At 47.2% G+C, this 16,177-nt stretch overlaps 1 protein-coding gene across 3 annotated transcripts in view; it reads right to left on the bottom strand.

Annotated features, from left to right (window-relative positions):
• The window catches only part of LOC140393857 (metabotropic glutamate receptor 4-like), a 1,771,763-nt gene that overhangs the window by 466,727 nt on the left and 1,288,859 nt on the right, over positions 1–16,177 (bottom strand). For all 3 annotated transcript variants that reach the window (XM_072480390.1, XM_072480392.1, XM_072480391.1), the window contains exon 9: positions 3,515–4,450. In XM_072480390.1, the coding sequence (XP_072336491.1) occupies positions 3,515–4,450 (936 nt within the window). The remainder of the gene's footprint in view (positions 1–3,514; positions 4,451–16,177) is intronic.

Below are 16,177 nucleotides of genomic sequence, written 5' to 3'. Positions count from 1 at the left end.
AGGATTATCCTATTACTCCTTTGGCTGGAGCATGTGCAGCAAATTTATTGTTATAAATGGCAGATTTAAAGTCACAGACGGTGCTAAAAATTTCCAATTATTCCAATTTCCTCTCATACTCAAGTTCTAGTCTCAAACTGTAATTCATTTTAAGAGACAGATTTGACCAAGGCTATTGTGCTTCCAACTGCAGACTATGAATAACCAATGCCACAGACGATCCTAGTACCTTCACATTGCCTCACCACACAGAAATCTTAGAGTGAAATTGTAAGATTAGAAAACAGACGCTGGATAGAAACGTTTATAATGCATTCTTTTTAATATAATTAACAAATGGTTCAGCTAAATGATCTTTATTTTGCCTAATCACATACAGAATTAATTGAGCAATTTGAACTGAAGATACTGGCAATTTTCTGAATACATTCCAACATTCTCATTTTGTCGAACGTCAGTAGATTACAGACTGCAGGGTACCCCTGAATTCTAGGATAAATGCAATCCTAAATCTCAAAACACAACCGTCAATCAATGCATGCTAACACTATGTCAAAATGCTTTTCTTATTAATTTATGTCACCTCAAATTGATGTGATATTATCTCTGAATTCATATCAAACTATAAAAGTAAAACACACACAATTCTAACACAACAGAAAATTATGACCCCACTATGAGGGCTCTTTCGACAAGTCATAAATATCAATTAACATTTTCTTTACACTTCTAAATTTCTACTTAAAGCTGAATCAATGTTGGCAGTGACTAAGTAAAGTGAATGTGGTCAGAGATTGAGAAGAATCAAATCAGGATAATTCTGTCTAATTAAGTTAAAAGCATTTCCAACATTGTCCTCCTGGTGGGAAAGTTTACCAGTCAACAGAGATACCCAGAATACTGCCACACTTTGTACTTAATTAGCTGACCATTTGAATGAATGTCAGGAAATCATTCCGTGTTTCCATACCTTGTTGCTGGAAGTGGAAAGTGACAAGATTGATCCCAATATCATGAGCGGGATTTTCCGAGCCTCTGCGCCAAAATCGCAATTGGCGAAGGGGCGGAGAATGGGACTCAAACCTGAGATCGGGGGCGAGATTCTCCGACCCCCCCCGCCGGGTCGGAGAATCGCCGAGGGCTGGCGTGAATCCCTCCCCCGCCGGTTGCCGAATTCTCTGGCACCGGATATTCGGAGGGGGCGGGATTCGCGCCGTGCCATTTGGCGGGCCCACCCCCACGATTCTCCGGCCCGGATGGGCCGAAGTCCCGCCGCTAAAATGCCTGTCCCACCGGCATGGATTAAACGACCTACCTTACCGACGGGACAAGGCGGTGCGGGCGGGCTCCGGGGTCCTGGGGGGGCGCGATCTGGCCCCGGGGGGTGCCCCCACAGTGGCCTGGCCTGCGATCGGGGCCCACCGATCCGCGGGCGGCCCTGTGCCGTGGGGGCACTCTTTCCCTTCCGCCTCCGCCACAGTCTCCACTATGGTGGAGGCAGAAGAAACTCCCTCCAATGCGCATGCGTGGGAATGCGCACCTTTGGGGCGGCGCGATGCCCGACTGATTTGCGCCATTTTGGGCGCCAGTCGGCGGACATCGCGCCGTTTCCGGAGAATTTCGCCCCGATCTGACGCCGCTCTCGCAATTCTCCGGTCCCCGGAGACTCGCCACCAATCGCGCGTGCGCGTTCGACGCGGCGCCGGTCGGGGGCCATTGAAAGAGGCCCCCGAGACGATTCACTGAGTGCAGCTGGCCGAGTTCCTGACGGCGTAGTTCTATCAAAGTTCCACCCGTCAGGAACTCAGCATGGCAGCTGCGGATAATGCACGTGGGGGAGGCCTCCAGGATGGCCAGGCTACCGATCGGGGGTCACCGATCCGTGGGCGTGCGCGATCTGGGGGGGGCCTATGTTTTCAGTGTCGGTCCACGGATTGGGTCGGCCATGTCGCGCGGGGTGGCCAATGAAGGCCGCCGCCGTGCGCATGCGCGGACCCCCCGGCCAGAAGTGCAGGGCCCCGTATCGGCAGCCGGAGCTGCAAGGAGTACTCCAGGGCCCTCCTTGCCCTCTGCAAATAGGAGAATGACCATGGACCTTCTCCAGGTAAGTCCAGAGTGATTTGCACATGTTTTTACCCGGGTGTGGGGACATAGCCCCATTATTGGAGAATCCCTTCCCATGTTTCTAGGTTTTGTGCTGAAGAAAAAGGGGCAAGATTGCTGATCAATGTTGATGTGATTTGCTTTTGGCTCCGATCAACAAATTCAATTGATAACACACTGCCAATTGAGCTATGCAAACACAATCATCAGCTATTTTGCATATTTTCTATTTTGATTCAAGATGTATTCCATCCTTTACTCTGATTACCACACAGTTTGTTCTTTATTCTACGGTTTTATAACTGGTGCGGGTATCTTATCTTCAAGTTCTCATTGTTTAAATTGTTTCAATGACGCAATATTTCATGCCACGGAAATTTTTCAATAGCTAACATGAACAAAGTTGTATTACCTTCTTATAATCTTGTCCTAATACATACCGCCAATCGTTTTAAAAAAAATAAGATTCTGCATACTTTGTATCTGTAAGCAGTCCGCAAACTGGTATTTGTAATTCACTATCGATGCAGCAAACATCACATTTCTATCAGTTTCTGCTTGTCTTCAAACCAAATTACTTTGAATGCGCACCTGTCAGGGTGTCGAGAGGGTGATAGCATTCATCAATATTGACACTGAAGTCAATGCTTCTTCAGTAATATGGCAAATGAATTTGCATTGCCCACTCAGGTGTACTTGCTTCATTTTGCTCTACGGTAATTTGACAGTACGATCTAGATCACTTTGCTTCAGTTGAAGGCCCACACCGGCAGCAGAGAGCAGCAGAAATGAGCAAGAAGTGGTAACAATTAGGTACTTTCCTTCCCATTGATGAGAAGGTTACATACAGAAAATGGCACCAAGAAAGTGTTACAGAAATATTACATATTTAATGATTTATCAGTAATCGTCCATGATCTAAACTTGACTGCTGGGGGGAAATGTTTGCAAGATAAACAATAGCACAGAAAACCTTTATGAGATAACAACTGAATGTTTTGCCCCATTAATGAGTAATAATCTTTGCCTAGGCAGTGACCAATTGACATTTTTCTTTGTCCAAATGCTTTGAGAGCTCCATAAGCTGGAAGTCAAATTGGTTTCAACATGAATTTTTTGAACTGGACAAAGACAATAGAGGAGATTTTATTGGGTCTGAGACAGGTGCACTGGATTGTAAAGAAACCGGAAGATTGGGCTGGTCAGAACAGACACTTGCAAAGGTAGCTTCACCATTCTCCTGATAGTCACTATCCTCAAGAAAATCTCCACCATTATGGCTCTTTGCCGTCTCAGCAGCTTCCGAAATGATAACATTGCTAATTATTTTAAATGAAGCAACATTCACAAATCACACACAGTTTTTGTCCTTCCGACATGGTGTAAAAGCGTTAAGAGGTGCAGTACTTACTTTTTCTGCAGACTGTGCAGTCCCAAAAAATATTGGAATGAAGGCTAACCATACAATGCAGGTGGTGTACATGGTAAATCCAATAGGTTTGGCCTCATTGAAGGTCTCTGGAACTCCTCGGGTTTTGATGGCATACACGGTGCACGTGACCATGAGGAGCATGCTGTATCCAAGTAAACAGATGAGGGACAGATCAGAAATATCACATTTGAGAATTCCACGAGCGAGCTTAGGATTGGCAGTCTTTTGGTCATCGTAGTCAATGTAGGAGTGGGGTGGGTCAGCAATGAACCAGATGCAGACTCCGAGCAGTTGCACAGAGATAAAACTGAAAGTTATCATAAGCTGAGAGGCTGGACTGATAAATCTGGGGGCGCTGACTGATTTTTTGCCTTGCTCGAATATCCGATATATCCTGTTGGTCTTGGTGAGCAGGGCTGCGTAGCTGATGCTCATACCCAATCCAAGGAAAATGCGTCGCATGGAGCAGATGGCAACATCCGGCTCCGCTATCATAAGGAAGGTAATGGCATAACAGAGGAAAATCCCTGTGAGAAGCACGTAACTCAATTCTCGTCCCAATGCTTTCACTATTGGTGTGTCGTTGTAGCGAATGAATGTTACAACAACAAACAATGTGGCAATGATACCAATAATTGCAAAGAACACAGGTGCAACAGCCCAAGGGGAATACCATTCCAGTTTGACTATGGGAATTTGGCGACATCCCGTGTGGTTCTCGTTGGGTCGCATGTCAAAGTGGCACACCTTGCAGTTGTACTTATCCACCTGGTATTGATAGCCGTCGCAGAGTTCACAGTGCCAACAGCAAGGGATTCCCTTCACAATTTTCTTTCTCTCCCCAGGTTTGCATGGGAGGCTGCAAATTGAAACTGGAACCTGCCGGGATCCTGATGGCCATTGCATTGTGCGAATCTGAAAATGTGATAGAAGTAAATTAGTGTTACGATGTCTAGTTAGGAACCGAAAGGTAATCATAGCAATTCTGAATCACATTTAAAATTGTCACTTAAATAGAGAGCCCTGTTATTGCCGATAATAGAGTATGATACAGCGTAGATCTTGTAATCCTTTCCTCACTGAGTTCAAGACATCAACCACCCCACTATGGAGATGCTCTGAAAGGAAACCAGGCACTATGGCAGAGGGCAGAATGTATATCTAATGGGAGAATCATTCCCAAACCACCTTTATATAGCCCCGACCAATGGGTGTTCAGGCTGCATTGGTTAAACACTAATAACAGGCATCCATGAGCCACCTCAGCCTTTCATTCCATGCTATACAGAGACTCCCAACTGGGAGAGAAAATAATTGAATCTTTATTTCATTCAATGTCTTCTGCCTAGCTTGCATCTGCAACACAGCAGTTGTTACAGCTGTTTAAAATGTTAGAAGAGAAGTTAAAATGAACCTGAAATTTTATAATTGCCTCTTGATTGAATTCAACCTTTTATAAACAGTTACAGTTACTTGGCATTGTCTAACATTTTATAAAGGGATAAGCCAGGTTAGCAGCTAGATATCACAAACGTTCTCCAGACATTTTCCATTGCGGGTCTGCCCCCTACCACTGCTAGCAAGGACTGAGAATTTGGTGCTCAGCCAAATCTCCCGTTCATTGCAGTGGGACTGGAGAATCCCACTGCCGTAAACGAATGGACAATCCCACCCAATGCAAGAGAGCTAAGGGTTAGAGAGAACTGTTTTTAAGATTGGGTGTTTAATAATCTCTGAATGACAAGGTGAGTAAAACGTGGGGCGGGATTCTGCGACCCTCCACGCAGGAATCACGCCTGGCGCGGGGACGGAGAATAGCCGTTCACGCCGGAAAGCCACGCAACGACGCTTCTGCGGACCCGCCAGTCGTGCACGCACGGTCGACGTGACGCCGGTCGGGGGCCGTTGGAATAGGCCCATGCAGCGATACTCCGCGTTCGACTGACCGAACTCCCGCCAGCGTAGTTTACATCTAGTACCACCCAGCGGGGGCTCGGATCCGTGGCCTCAATGGCGGTCCTGGTGGGGGACGGGGGGTATCTGACTCTGGGGAGGGCCTCAGCAGTGGCCAGGCCCTCGATTGGGGGCCACCAATTGGTGGGTCATCGTGTTCTGTAGGAGACCTACCTTACTCTGCCTAGGCCGGCTGTGTGGCTCCACCATGTCGGTGGCGCCCATGCCGAAGTGGGCCGCCGCGCGCTTGCACGGAACCGCTTGCGGCCGTCGTGCGCATGCACGGCCGCGTGGTCTGGACAGGAGGGCTCCGCCGGCAGCCAGAGCTTTGGGAAGCATGCCGGAGCCCTGCTAGCCCCATGGAAAGCGGAGAATCACCTCGGACTTGCGAGGAAAAAGTCTGGAGTGATTCTCGCCCGTTTTCCTGCAGGCGTGGGGACTTAGTCCCCAAAAGGGAGAATCCCGCCTATGGTATCGATTGGAACAGATCACGGACTCCCAGTTTCAATCCCTACCTAGAATTTGCCCATTTTAACCATGGAAGCATTAGTAGTACTGGTCTCAGGTTCTCTGATCTATAGATTATGGGCTGGATTCTCCGTTCCTGAGACTTAGTGTTGATGCCGATGCAGGTTTTGTGGAGTTCCATGACAGCAAAACTGGCACCGCACCTAGACCGATTCAGAGACCGTGGAGCAACTGGCACAAGCGTCATGTGGAACACAATCTATTCCAATGAGAAACGTTGTTGGATTCACCGGATTTGCGATTGCCACTCAGGAGGCTGACAAGCTGCAGCCGCATATATATATTACACTCCCCTCACATACTCATCTCAGCCAACAGGATGCCGCTTGTTGCGCTGGAACACATCCATCCCGTTGATAGGTTGGCTGAGGCTAGAGGACACTTGGGGGGTGCCCTGGGGGGACCTCCATACGACCTTTGGCCCTAAGTTCCCAGTGGGCAGTCAACAGCATGCGCAGCTGCATGGCTGCCTTGCAGGCTGCAGCAATGGCATTCCACGCCCATCCACCCTGATCCCACAGCCCACCTCCTGGCCACCCCCACTGCGCCCCTTGGCCCTGGCAGAAATACCCCAGCCAGCGGCACAACTGTCAGCAAACTATGGTGATTTTGGACACATTCCATACCCCCTCTCTCTCCCTCATCAGCCATGACATCAGTTTCACGATTTTTAAAAGCACAAGTAAACTGCGCCGTCGGGAATTTGGCCCATCGGAGGCGGCGAATGGCGGTAGCCCTGGAGAATACAGGTTATGCCCGCTAATGATACACAAACGGTGTTTACTGTATGTGTGTTCCAGAATACATTGGCGCCACTTTCGAGGCCACAGAGAATTGGGATTTGGCGTCAAATGGTTTTGGCGTTGAACCGATTCTCCACCCAATCGCGTTTCCCGATTTGGACGTTGGCCGACGGAGAATCTCGCCCCATACCTTCCAAAAATGTGCAGGTTGGTGCATTTTGTGTATAGCGACATCTAACTGACTCTTAGAACTCTTAAATAGCCATCCTATTTCCCAAGGGTACAAACAGCAACCTCATCCTGAGACCCGATTGCAGAGAACAATCTAACTAATGTTTCAATTCCCCATCTCAACCCTGCTTCCGCATCAGCCAATAACCTTATAAGAGGCTAGGCAAAGACTCCAGCCCAACAGGCTAAAAAGAACTTTTGGCATACGGTCAGAATCTAGCATTAACTAGGTTATTGATATATTCCTACTGTTCCCGTTATAGTTTGACCAGGAGTTCACCCGGATGGCCACGGACATTTGGCCACATTAATTCCAATACCTGATGGTATTTAAGTGAAGATTATTGAAATTAATGGTGACCAATATAAGGTGAAGACAAAAAATCTCATATAAAAATAAATCCAACACAGTTCCGACACAGAAGTCCGACACACAAGGAATGATTAGAATGACAAGATATCAAAGGGATGCCATTCTGGAGCGAGAAAAGTTGAAGTAAATTTTAAAAGATTTAGTTTATTTATTAGTCCTTCAGAACTCTAACCTTTACATTTCATCAGAATTTAAATATTTAATTCTATTGAAATGCTCTCGATAAGTTTTCGGCCTTTTATAAAGGCTGTATGATTGCTGGGGAAGAAATGAAGAGAATCGAAGGGGAGACAGCCCAATGTGGTCGAATGGACCAGGAGCTGTGGGAAAGAGGCATTCTGTTAAGCAGCTATCAACATCAGTATGCTAAATGAGGGTGTGTGTGAGGAGGACAGCAGTGTCTGAAACTCCAGAGTCAAGAGCTATGAGAATATGGCAGCTGGTCTGACAGGAGATACAATTAAGTTTGAAATGGCCTGCAATACATGCAGGACATGGGAACTATTATGAGACACAATGGAACACAGAGGCCTGGCAGTGGAGGGCTATCTAGCAGTAACATTGTATGCTTGGGAATATATACCAGGAATTAGGGTAAACAAGTTGGATCCCTTTTCTCTTGATAAAAGAAAGCTGAAGGATGACAGAAGAGCTCCTTAAAATTATGAAAGATTGTGTTGGAGTGGATACAGAGAGAATGTTTCTTCTTGTGGGGAAGAGCATAACTCAGGGCCATCAATCTAAGACAGTCACCGAGAAATCCATTCGGGAATTCAGAAGAAACTTATTTACCCAAAGAGTGGTGAGAATGTGGAATCAAAGGGAGTGGTGGAAGAGAATAGAATAGATGCATTTAATGGGAAGCTACACGGGCATGCAAGGGGTTACTTGATAGATGTAGATAAAGAAAGATGAGACGAGGTTAAAGTGGAGCATTAATGCCGACCTGGACTAGCTGGGCCGAAAGACCTGTTTCTTTGCCAGATAACCCTGGTCTTGTATTCCCGTACCAGCCTCCCTGAACAGGTGCCGGAATGTGGCTACTAGGGGCTTTTCACAGTAACTTCATTGGAAGCCTACTTGTGACAATAAACGATTTTCATTTCATTTTTATCACATCCTATGTAAGATGTACCAAATGGATCACCCAAAATCCCATCCCTGCAAATTACGTCTGCTAACCTCTTCCAAATTCCGCTAACTCCTTCCTTGGAAGGCCTGTTCCTGTGCTGCTGTATATTTCCAGCATGGTCACAGCATGTTCTTATGGAATTTTACAACATTTATCATTGTTTATTCATATCTCAGCAAGGTGCATAATCAAGATGCAATGTGCAATTGAAACCTTTGCTACGCACAAACACAACACACACACATGAACATACATACTTTTTTGTGATCTCCATGCATTAAAATACTGAAATATATAGGCTTGGAATTGGATACATGCAGTTATCCACTTTAATCGAGGATTTACTCTGCTGGGAAAGGACATGAAAATTCAGGCTCACCAATGCATAAGACCATAAGACACAGGAGCAGAATTAGGCCACTTGGCCCATCGAGTCTGCTCTGCCATTCAATCATGGCTGATATTTTTCTCATCCCCATTCTCCTGCCTTCTCCCCATAACCCCTGATCCCCTTTTTAATCAAGAACCTATCTATCTCTGCCTTAAAGACACTCAGTGATTTGGCCTCCACAGCCTTCTGCTGCAAAGAATTCCAAAGATTCACCATCCTCTGGCTAAAGAAATTGCTCCTCATCTCTGTTTTAAAGGATCGTCCCTTTAATCTGAGATGGTGTCCTCTGTTTCTATTTTTTCTACAAGTGGAAACATCCTCTCCACGTCCACTCTGTCCAGGCCTCGCAGTATCCTGTATGTTTCAATAAGATTCCCCCTCATCCTTCTAAACTCCGAGTACAGATCCTCAATCGTTCCTCATATGACAAGTTCTTAATTCCAGGGATCATTCTTGTGAACCTCCTCTGGACCCTTTCCAAGGCCAGCACATCCTTCCTTAGACACGGGGCCCAAAACTGCTCACAATATTCCAAATGGGGTATGACCACAGCTTTATGTAGCCTCAGAAGTACATCCCTGGTCTTGTATTCTAGCCTTCGACATGAATACGAACATTGCATTTGCCTCCCTAACTGCTGACTGAACCTGCACGTTAACCTTAAGAGAATCTTGAACAAGGACTCCAAAGTCCCTTTGTGCTTCTGATTTCCTAAGCATCTTCCCATTTAGAAAATAGTCTGTGCCTCAGTTTCTCCTTCTAAAATGCATAACTTCACACTTTTCCACATTGTATTCCATCTGCCACTTATTTGCCCACTCTCCTAGCCTGTCCAAGTCCTTCTGCAGCCCGCCTGCTTCCTCAATACTACTTGCCCCTCTACAGATCTTTGTATCATCTGCAAACTTAGCAACAGTGCCTTCAGTTCCTTCTTCCAGGTCATTAATGTATATTGTGAAAAGTTGTGGTCCCAGCACCGACCCCTGAGACACACCATTAGTCACCGCCTGCCATCCTGAAAAAGACCCCTTTATCCCCACTCTGACTTCTGCCAGTCAGCCAATCTTCTATCCATGCCAGGATCTTATCCTGAACACCATGAGCTCTTAACTTATTTAACAATCTCCTATGTGGCACTTTGTCAAAGGCCTTCTGGAAATCAAAATAAATCACACCCACTGGTTCTCCTTTGTCTAACTTCCTTGTAACTTCCTCAAATAACTTGAACAGATTTGTCAGAGATGACCTCCCATTGACGAAGCCGTGCTGACTCAGCCCTATTTTATCATGCACTTCCAAGCACTCCGCGATCTCATTTTTAATAATGGACTCTAAAATATTACCAATGACCGAAGTCAGGCTAACTGGCCTATAATTTCCCATCTTCTGCCTCCCTCCCTTATTAAACAGGGGTGTTACATGAGCCACTTTCCAGTCCTCTGGGACCCTTCTTGCCTCCAGTGATCACCACCAATGCCTCCACAACCTTCAGTTCTTTCATTTTCCCCAGAACCTTCTCCTTAGTAATGGTCACTGCACTCACCTCTGCCCTCTGGTTCTCCTGGAGCTCTGGCATCCCACTGGTGTCTTCCACAGTGAAGACTGATGCAAAGTAACTATTCAGTTCATCTGCCATTTCTTTATTTCCTATTATTACTTCTCCAGCCACATTTTCCAGTGCTCCAGTCTATTTTTGCCTCTCTCTTACCTTTTATAAATTGGAAAAAACTCTCCCCATCTTCCTTTATATTACTAGCTAGCTTGTACTCATACTTCATCTTCTCCAGCTTTAATGCTTTTCTAGTTGTCCTCTGCTCACTTTTAAAGGCTTCCCAATCCTCTGGCTTCCCACTAATGCTTTTCCCACTTTGTATGCTTTTTCTTTAGCTTTTATGTTGTCCTTGAATTCCCTCGTCAGCCTTGGATGTCTTGTCCTTCCCTTAGCATGTCTCCTCCTCCTGGGATGAATTTCTGTTGTGCCTCCTGAATAACCCCCAAATACACATTCCATTGCTGTTCCACTGTCTTCCCTGCTTGGCTCCTTTTCCAATCAACTCTGGCCAGCTCCTCCCTCATGTCTTTGTAGTTACCCTTATTTAATTGTAGTACCGTTACATCGGATTGCAGCTTCTCCCTCTCAAACTGCAGGGTAAATTCTATCATATTATGGTCTCTGCTCCCTAAGGGTTCCTTCACCTTAAGTTCCCTAATCAAGTCTGCCTCATTACACATCACCAAATCCAGAATTGCCTGTTCTCTCGTCTGTGTCACTTGTTTGATAAGTGTATGGTCAGCAGTTATCACATTATCCAGAAATAAGCTGTAAGCACAAAGGCATAACAATTGAGGAAAACCTGGCTAGCCATTGGCAGCAATGTACTCATGATTTTAGCAAGTTTTACTCTTGATGACAAAGCTGTATCTTGTTGATTCACAGCTAACTCAGGTTTTTGCCCATAGTTGTTAGTGGGCATATTTGTCAACATTTCTGGTTTTCTGCCTGCTGATTTCCCTAGCTTGTCTTCTTTTATCACTTGAACCATAAAACACTGTAATTAACTGGTTTAAAAACAAAAAAACAAAAACATTGCCACAACATTTGCTGAAAAGTATGCATGAATACAAAATGTCAAAGTATGGGGTAAAGTCATAATAAATGCACGAAAAGTTACTGGGAACATTGTCAAAAAGCCAATTTAAAAGCAGCTTCATGCATAATTCATTTAAATTGAAGGAATGCTTTAAAAAAAAGTGAACCTGCAGCTAAGGTTTATTGGTTACCAACGGGTAGGACAGCTAGTGGGTGGATCCGTAAACTGGGACAATATGTCATTGGCAGTGTACCCGCTGTCTGCCTGCACTCCTCCACTATGCTTTACGAGCGGTGGAGGAATGTCAAATATGGCACCTGTCCCTGGCCTAATTTAGGTCCTCAAGCGAGCAACTAACACCCTCCGCCACTCTGTTTTAAGGAGGGTGGGGGGGGGGGGGGGGGGGGGGGCTAACATTCAGCATGCATCCATGCAGTCTAACAGAGTGGGGGATGGAATTGTCTTGTGGCAGGCACTCTCCCTCCCGTGGCCAAATGGAGGCACTTCCCCACAGTTTTGCCTCCCCAGGCATCTCCAGCCCTGTCACGACTGCCCCACCCCACCCAACCGGGCCCTGTCAGTCTGCCCTCTGGGAGATCCAAGGTATATCGGCATGACCAGACCCATCATTGCGTATCTGCAGCACCAGTAGTGACTGTCGCTTCTGCTGCCACTGCCAGAATGCAAAACTGCTGGGCTCCGATTGGCTGGTAGCTCTATAGACTGGACTTCCCCCTGGAGGTGGACAGAAGCCCCGTCTCGTATCAATTAAAGGCCCGTCGCCCAGAAAATTAAAATGGTGCGTCTCACCCCTGACATGTATGCTGAGGATGCGGGGAGTGGATCGCAATGTAAATTCCAGCCCCTGGTATAAATATCAGCAGATGAGAAGTGTTTGGCGCATCATTAAACATTTTCACTGCATCACATTTTGGGCATTAATGAGGCTAATGCACAAGGACATCATCTGGCTAAATACAAGAAAGCACTGTATTCCAGCCTAAAGGGACTTTTGTGAAACACCTGCTCTCACTATTTGACTCTGCCTGTGCCCTGACTGAACATCTGCCCTCTTGGCACATGGTACTACAGATTTACGTGGATGCCCTGAGATTTTCATGGTTTCTTTCCTGGCCTGCTGCCAGAACTCTAATCTAGGATCAGTGAAATACCCAGGGGAAATTACCTAAATGGCATTTTCAGACTGGAAACTACATGCGACTCGCATGATATTTTAATAAACTCCTATCACAAGTCCAAAATGCAAGATGATCATTTCCATTGACTCCTGATTCTAACACTTGTGAGTTTTGGCAGTGAGTGAGGCAGCCAATGGGATCACAGGCAGATATATAATTGTGCTCTGACGGCATCAGTAGGAACCCAATGGTATTTCCTGATAGGGAGCTGTCGGTCTACTTGACGTGAAGACCCTGAGGCTTTTTAGGTAAGTGTAAGTAGGGCTACATTGATCTCTGGGCACCGCGAGGTTAGTTTCTGCTTTCCCATGTCACACGCAGTGGGACAATACAAGGTTTAAGGGAGGCAAAACAATCAGCATAAACCTTGCTTCAGCTGTTAACGCTGTGGGCAATATTTAACGGGACCTGTAAGAGCGGGAACCATGATGAGGCAGGGGAATAAAGTGGGAGCTGAAACCTCGGTTTCCCATCAGCAGTTCGCGATGTAGAGATGAACTCAAATGCGTTGCAGTGGCAGTTTGGGCTCCACGCTGCCCAGTTGCTGGTTCCTATTTTCAATACATTTGTATCCTAAGAATGCTCATCATTCAGAAAGTCCTATTTATCATTCTAAAACTCTCTCAAATTATTTTCTAGATTACGTCAGCGATGCACGGGAAACTTGTGCCTCCTGTTTCATGATCGTTTAAAGGTGGCACGGATCTGAGGTGAAGGGTTGTTTTTGTGGATGTCTGTGGCACAGGGGAGGGAAGCAGGAGTATACCAGACTGGATAGTGGGTCAGAAGGGGCATGGACAGGGCAGCACAGTGACGCAGTGGATAGCACTGCTGCCTCATTGCGCTGAGGTCCCAGATTCGATCCCGGCTCTGGGTCACTGACTGTGTGGAGTTTGCACATTCTCCCTGTGTTGCATGGGTTTCACCCCCACAACCCAAAGATGTGCAGGGGAGGTGGATTGACTAAGCTAAATTGCCCCTTAATTGGAAAAATAGAATTGGGTACTCTAAAATTTTTTTTTAAAACAAGAAGGGGCATGGGCAAGTCAAGGATCAGGCAGGGTGGGGGTGGAGGTTTTTTTGTTAGGAGCCTGGAGATTTATGTGCACAAATCATTGAAATTGTCAGGTTAAGAGATTGGCTAATTGTTATAACTGGCCTGCTTACCATTGGCTGGGGACTAATGACAATCCCACAATCCTGTGTGTGTGTGTGTGTGTGTGTGTTGTAAATAAATGTTATTTCTTTGTATCCTTGAAACTCGTGCTGGATTCTTTGTGGCCCTCACAAAACTGGCGACTGCTGAAGCCACCTCCCTGGATTTTTGTTGGATACAGGTTGGAAGTTGTTTTCTATTACACCATGCCTCTGTACGGACGTTTGGATGTTTTTGATGCTGCGCTGGAAAGCTGGAACCAATATGCACAACGGGTGCGTTACTATTTCCGGGCAAACAATATCACCGAAAACAAGTGGCAGGTGGTCATATTGCTCACCGCCTGCGGCCCGCATACGTTTGAGGTGATTAGGAGCCTTACGTACCCAGCTGCGCCGGACACCAAAACGTTTGATGAACTTGTGAATTTAGTGGGGCAGCATTTTAATCCAACCCAGTCCACAATAGTCCAACGTTACCGGTTTAATACCGCTGAGAGGACCCCAGGAGAATCCCTTGCCGACTTTCTATCCAGGCTACGCAGGATTGCGGAGTACTGTGACTATGGTGAGACCTTGTCAGGAATGTTTCGCGACCATTTGGTTTGCGGTATTAACAATGCGGCCACCCAGAGAAAGTTGTTAGCTCAGCCAACATTGACTTTTCAACAGGCCATTCAAATAGTATTATCCCGAGAGAGCGCAGAACGAGGAGTGCAGGGGATACAGGGAATGGAAGTGCATGCCTTGGGGCTCAACCCCTTCCGTCCAAAAACGTCCCCCCGCACTCCTGCGGTACCTTGGGCGAGACGACATCCGGATCGACGCCAGTGGCCATCGGACATTCCTCCCCGAAGGGAGCCTTCTCCAGAACCAATGGATGAGGAGCCATGTCCGTGTCAGACTTGTAGGCGCCGACCCCGTCGCGGACGCTGGTCCTGGGGGTGCCAGAGGCGCCGTCGTTCTGACCGAAACTGGGGCCAGCCCAGGGGCCGTACCTTCCATGTGGATGAGCCTGCGGCGACTACTCCTGAGGACATGGAGATGGAGGACGACTGCCTGCAACTGCATTGTGTGGCAGCTCCCCGTGTGGCCCCCATTAAGGTGACAGTACAGGTCAATGGTCACCCACTTGAGATGGAGTTGGACACTGGCGCAGCGGTCTCCGTGACCGCCCAGAGGGCATTCAACCGCATCAAGCAGGGTATACAGACCCTTACATTAACCGACACACAGGCCAGGTTGGCCACGTACACGGGGGAACCATTGGACATCGCAGGAACTACAATGACCCCTGTTGTTTATGGACGCCAGGAGGGGCGTTTCCCACTTATCACGGTGCGCGGCCATGGGCCCAGCCTGTTGGGTCGGGACTGGTTGCGCCATTTGTGCTTGCAGTGGCAGCACATCCTCCAAACAGTTTCTGGAGGGTTGACTGAAGTGCTAGGACGATACCCAGATGTATTCCAGCCCGGTTTGGGGAAAATAAAAGGGGACGTTGCCCGTATCCAAGTCGAACCAGGAGCCACGCCGCACTATTTCCGGGCGCCCGGTGCCTTACGCCTTGCTCGAAGGTAGAAGGGGAGCTCACTCGTTTGGAAACTTTGGGTATTATCAGGCCCGTCCGTTTCGCTGACTGGGCAGCACCAATTGTACCTGTAATGAAGCCAGATGCCACAGCTCACTTGTGCAGCGACTATAAACGTACAGTGAATACGGCTTCCCGATTCGACCAATATCCAATGCCTCGCATAGAGGATCTCTACGCGAAGCTTGCAGGTGGACTCTCGTTCACAAAATTAGATATGAGTGACGCCTACCTGCAGCTGGAGTTGGACCCTGCCTCCCGACCATATGTAACGATTAATACACATCGGGGCATGTATGAATATACACGGTTGCCCTTTGGAGTGTCCTCTGCCTGTGCTATTTTTCAACGTGTTATGGAGGGCATATTGAGAGGTTTACCACGTGTCGCTGTCTACTTAGATGACGTTTTGATGAGAGGGACATCGGAGCAGGAACATTTGGAAAATCTGGAGGCTGTCCTTAAGACGCTTTTCGGAGGCTGAAGTCCATTTACGTCGCACAAAGTGCGTCTTTCAGGCGAAGGAAGTAGTCTACCTGGGTTATCGGGTGGACTGCGAAGGTCTGCACCCCGTCGCAGAGAAAGTGCGCGCGATTCAACAGGCCCCCGCGCCGACTGACACTTCGCATCTTTGTTCTTTTCTCGGCCTCGTAAACTATTAACGGGAAGTTCCTCCCTAATCTGGCAACTACGCTGGCCCCGTTGCATCTTCTGCTAAAGAAAAGTCACACCTGGGTTTGGGGTCAGCCGCAAGAAAC

This window comes from Scyliorhinus torazame, chromosome 17, assembly GCF_047496885.1.
Source record: "Scyliorhinus torazame isolate Kashiwa2021f chromosome 17, sScyTor2.1, whole genome shotgun sequence".
NCBI lineage: Eukaryota > Metazoa > Chordata > Chondrichthyes > Carcharhiniformes > Scyliorhinidae > Scyliorhinus > Scyliorhinus torazame.
Note: the sequence above shows the minus strand (reverse complement) of the source record. Positions and strands in the feature narration are given on the sequence as shown.